The sequence below is a fragment of the Myotis brandtii genome, unplaced genomic scaffold (genome assembly GCF_000412655.1).
Source record: "Myotis brandtii unplaced genomic scaffold, ASM41265v1 scaffold3117, whole genome shotgun sequence".
In the NCBI taxonomy this organism is placed as follows: domain Eukaryota; kingdom Metazoa; phylum Chordata; class Mammalia; order Chiroptera; family Vespertilionidae; genus Myotis; species Myotis brandtii.
In genome coordinates this window covers 10,339-15,191 of record NW_005361942.1, presented here as the reverse complement: position 1 = coordinate 15,191, position 4,853 = coordinate 10,339, and the positions used below count along the sequence as shown (strand labels likewise).

General features: G+C 38.1%; 1 protein-coding gene across 1 annotated transcript in view; it reads left to right on the top strand.

Moving 5' to 3' along the window:
- Positions 1 to 4,853, top strand: part of ZDHHC15 (zinc finger, DHHC-type containing 15) — a gene marked incomplete at its 5' end in the record, with an annotated part of 83,477 nt that overhangs the window by 68,941 nt on the left and 9,683 nt on the right. The window contains one exon of the mRNA XM_005869981.2: positions 4,240 to 4,343. Within this exon, the coding sequence (XP_005870043.2) occupies positions 4,240 to 4,343 (104 nt within the window). The remainder of the gene's footprint in view (positions 1 to 4,239; positions 4,344 to 4,853) is intronic.

Genomic DNA, 4,853 nt, shown 5'->3' with positions numbered 1-4,853 from the left:
GATGAATATGGGGAGGACCTCAGTTCAGTATAGAGGAAGTAGAAAGAGGATGAGTGGATAAGAAGAAAGAGAAAGAGAAGAAAAAATAATAAATTTTTAAAAAATAATTAAAAATAGGATAAAATAAAAAAATTTGAATGATGAAAAATAATGCAAAAAGAAATAGAAAATAAAGAAACAAACGAGCCCTAACCGGTTTGGCTCAGTGGATAGAGTGTCAGCCCGGGCACATCCCCAGCAGGGGGTGTGCAGGAGGCAGCTGATCGATGTTTCTCTCTCATCGATGTTTCTAACTCTCTATTCCTCTCCCTTCCTCTCTGTAAAAAATCAATAAAATATATATTTTTTTAAAAAAGAATTTACCAACCTTTAACAAAAAAGAAACAAACGAAAAAGGGAAAATACAGAAAAAAGAGATAACAAAATGATAATAAAATAAAATAAAAATGAAAAAGTGAAGTGTTGTTCCTTTCTGCCGAGTTTTAATTCCCCATGAGGGCTGGTTTTGTATCCTTTGTACCACTCAGGGTGTAGTCTGGGTGTGGCTGTATTGGTTGCCTGGAGACTGCAGGGAGGGGCTATCTCTTCAGGATAAAATAGCTGCCTAGGTCCAGCACATCAGCAGTGACTCAGCTCCAGACTTTCGGCCACCTTTCCCAGACCCTCTCCTCTCCCCAGCCTCTCCCCAGACTCCACAAGTCCGCACCTCCACCTGCACTTCAGCTACGGGTGAGTGTTTGTATTTGAAAGTTCCTATGAACTAGGTTTAAGGAATAAAAGCAAAGACCAAAAAGAGGAGAAAGCTGCACCACTGCTAATCCCTCTCCCCTCTGAATGGCTGCCCCCTCTGGGCTCAGTCTCTCATGGCTGTGGACTTAGATCTAGAATCCCTTTCCACCAGCAGTCCTGTGGACATCCTTTCCACAGTCAGATGCTACCCCTGTCCCAAGGGATGTGGCCTCTGTGCCCTGCAGCTTCCTTCTGACCCTCTGGGCTCGGAGGTCTCACAGTTCTCTCCAGCCCACATCCATGATTTTACTCTTCTCTAGGCATCCTCTGCCCTTCCCAGCTGCTAATAGTCTCACTAGCTGTGTCTACTTTGCCAATTCAGGGTGGATGTTATTCAATTTAGTTGCTCATTCAATCCGCTCTTGCTCAAGGCTCTGGACATGTCCACCTATTCCGCCACCATTTTGTCTTCCCAAAATGTACAATCTTGAAGAAGTAGGTAAATTCCTAGAAATATACAATCTTCCAAGACTGAATCAAGAAGCAATAGAAAATATGAACAGACCAATAACTACTTAGGAAACTGAATCAGTAATTTAAAAAATAAAACTCCAATAAACAAAAGTTCTGTAACAGATGGCTTCACACATTAACTTCTTACAAACATTCAAAGAACTAACACGTATCTTTCTCAAACTAATAAAAAATGTCAGTAGGAGGGAAGGCTCTTAAACTCATTTTACAAAGCCAGAATTATCTTCATTCCAAAACCAGAAATAGACATTTAAAAAATAAAAATTGTAGGCCAATATTCTTGATGAAATTAGCTATAAAAATCCTCAAGAAAATATTAACAAATTGAATTCAGCAATACATTAAAAACTAGGATTTATTCCTGGAATGCAAGGTTATCTCAATGTTCACAAATCAATTCATGTGATACACAACAGAAACAAAATGAGGGATAAAAATCATATGATCATATCAATAGATGTGAAAAGGAATTTGAAAACATTCAACCTCCATTTATGATAAAAACTCAGCAAAATTGGAATAGAGGTAACATACTTCAACACAATAAAGGACATATATGACAAACTCACAGCAAATGTGATACTTAATGGTACATACTAGAAGCATTTTCACTAAGATCAGGAACAGTATAAGGATGTCCACTTTCACCACTCATATTCAACCTGGTATTGGAAGCTGTAGCCACAGCAATCAGACAAGAAAATGAAATAACAAGTATCCAAGTTGGAAAGAAAGAAGTGAGACTGTCATTATTTGCAGATGGCATGATACTATATATAGAGAATCCTAAAGACCCCAACAAAACCTATTAGAACTGATGAATTAAGTACAGTATCAGGATACAAAAATAGTGTTCAGAAATCAGTTGCATTTTACATACCAATAATAAACTATCAGAAAGGGAAATTAAGAAAACAAATAAAATGCCTGGGAATATATTAAACCAAGGAGGTAAAATATCTGTATTTGGAAAATTGTAAGACATTAAGGAAATAAACTGAAGAAGACACAAATAAATGGAAGCATATACCATGATCATGGATTGGAAGAATTAACATCATTAAAATGTTCATATTATCCAAACCAATCTATAGATTCAATACAATGCCTATCAAAATACCAATGATATTTTTTTTACAGAAATACAGCAAATCATCCTAAAATTTATATGGGAATACAAAAGACCCTGAATAGCCACAGAAATCCTTAAAAAGAGGTTCAAAGTTGGAGTCATCATACTACCTGATATGAAACTATACTACAAGGCTATAATAACAAAAACATCACAGTACTGGCATAGAAACACACACAGAGACCAATGGGACAAAATAAAAGCCCCAAAGAAACCCACACCTACATGGTCAATTAATCTATAAATTAGGAGGCAAGCATATACAGTGAGGTAAAGATAGTTTAAGCAATAAATAGTATTGGGAAAATTGGACAGATAAGTGAAGATGAAACTAGACTACCAAATTACACACACACAATAGTAAATTAAAAATGAATAAATGACAAATATAAGTCATGAAATCATTAAAATCCTAGAAGAAAAAATCAGCAGTAAAATCCCTGACATTTATCTTAGCAATATTTTTTCTAATATATCTCCTCAACAAGGAAAACAAAGGAAATATATAAACAAATTGGACTACATCAAACTAAAAAGTTTTTACACAGCAAGGGAAACCATCAACAAAACAAAAGGCAACGTACTGAATGGGAGAAGATATTCACTAATGATACATCTGATAAGGGGTTAATATCCAAAATTTACAAATAACTCATACAACTCAACAACAAACAAACAATCTAACTAAAAAGTGGGCAGAGGATTTTCAGTAAAACATATTTGTAAACAGGATAAAAGGCATAGGTAATATAAAATGAATAATGCAAAAGTCATTCCTACAAATCTGGAGTGCATCTATATTAATAAAAGGGTAATATGCTAATTAGACCAAACATCTTCCGGACAACCTTCCAGATGTCCTTCCGGACAAAGCCACGGTGGCAGGGCTGAGGCAGTGGCAGTTAGGGGTGATCAGGCGGCAGGGGAGAGCAGTTAGGGTGATCAGGCTGACAGGCAGAGGTTGTTAGGGGTGATCAGGCAGGCAGGCAGGCAGGCAAGCAGTTAGGAGCCAGCAGTCCCAGATTGCATGAGGGATGTCCCTGCGGGATTGGGCCTAAACTGGCAGTCAGACATCCCCCAATGGGTCCTGGATTGGAGAAGGTGCAGGCCAGGCTGAGGGACCCCCATACCCCCCCGTGCAAGAATTTCATGCACCGGGCCTCTAGTTCAGATCTAAAAACTCAAATGTTCAAATTGTAACCTCCTTTAGTCAGTTCAGTCTCCTCCAATGCATCCCATCTCTTAGTAGCCAAAGAGTAACCTGGAAGGTGGTCCTAGATTAACATAGATATCCATTAGATGGATTCCACATGCAGAAAATTGCACCCAGAATCTGCCCTCTTAGGAATGCCACACTCTGGCTCTTTCCCCCAATTCCTAATAACCTTTCTGCCATAAAAATCAAATAATGGGGCATTCAGACATTATTATATATCACCAATTCACAGAAACTTATTTCCACTGCATTCAAAGATTCTGAATCTGCTAATTCTCTTAAAAAATTTAGAAGCAATCAATAAAATAGTGGGATATAAATTGGGATCATCAACATTAAATATTATGATGTGTTCTTTGCACACATAGAATGTTTTTGTTTGTAAGCAACTCTAACTTGTTTCTCACAATGCTTAGTCAACACTTATGCAGAAAAACAAGATATAGAAATTGAAAGCAATACAGCAACTAAATGATGCTATTGTAAGATTCTGTTCCACTACTGCTCTAGCCAGTAATCTAAATGATTTAAATCTTGCTAAGAACTCCTTTCTTATTTCTAATAGGGTTTTTACCTTACAAAAATATCTGTTAGATGCAAGAGCTCATTGCCTCCTTTTCCCCACCAGCCCTGGTGATGGACACTCCTTCCCTATGAGGTGCATGAATGAATCACAGAACCCACTGCTAGCAAATGAAGAGCACTGGGAAGACAATGATTATGACAACCCAGGTAAGTAGGCTCAAAAAAAAGGAATTATTTTCTCCATCCAGCAGACAAAGCACTAATAAAAATCATGTTAACTAATAAAGACCAATGTAGTGTAGTGAGAAAATTTTGTTCAAAAAGATTATATAACACTAGTAGCCCGGTGCACGAAATTCGTGCACTGGGGTAGGGAGGGAGAAGGGGCCCCTCAGTCTGGCCTTCACCCTCTCCAATCTGAGACCCCTCAGGGAATGTCCAACTACCTGTTTGTGCCCACACTTTTAACAGATAACAGCTCCATTGTTGTTTCTTTCTTATGCTTAAAACCATTGGAATTAGTAGGTATTCAAAGTGTGTATACATTTTGGGGGGACACCCTGTATATCTCTAGTCAGTGGTGAAAGAAACCAACAGCAGATTTGGAACCCCCAGACAGGGAACCTTGCTCATTCCCCACATGTCTCCCCACTTCACTTTCCACCTTCGTGGGCAGCAGGAGAATCAATGTTTTCTCTCATTAATTCGGAAAAGCAC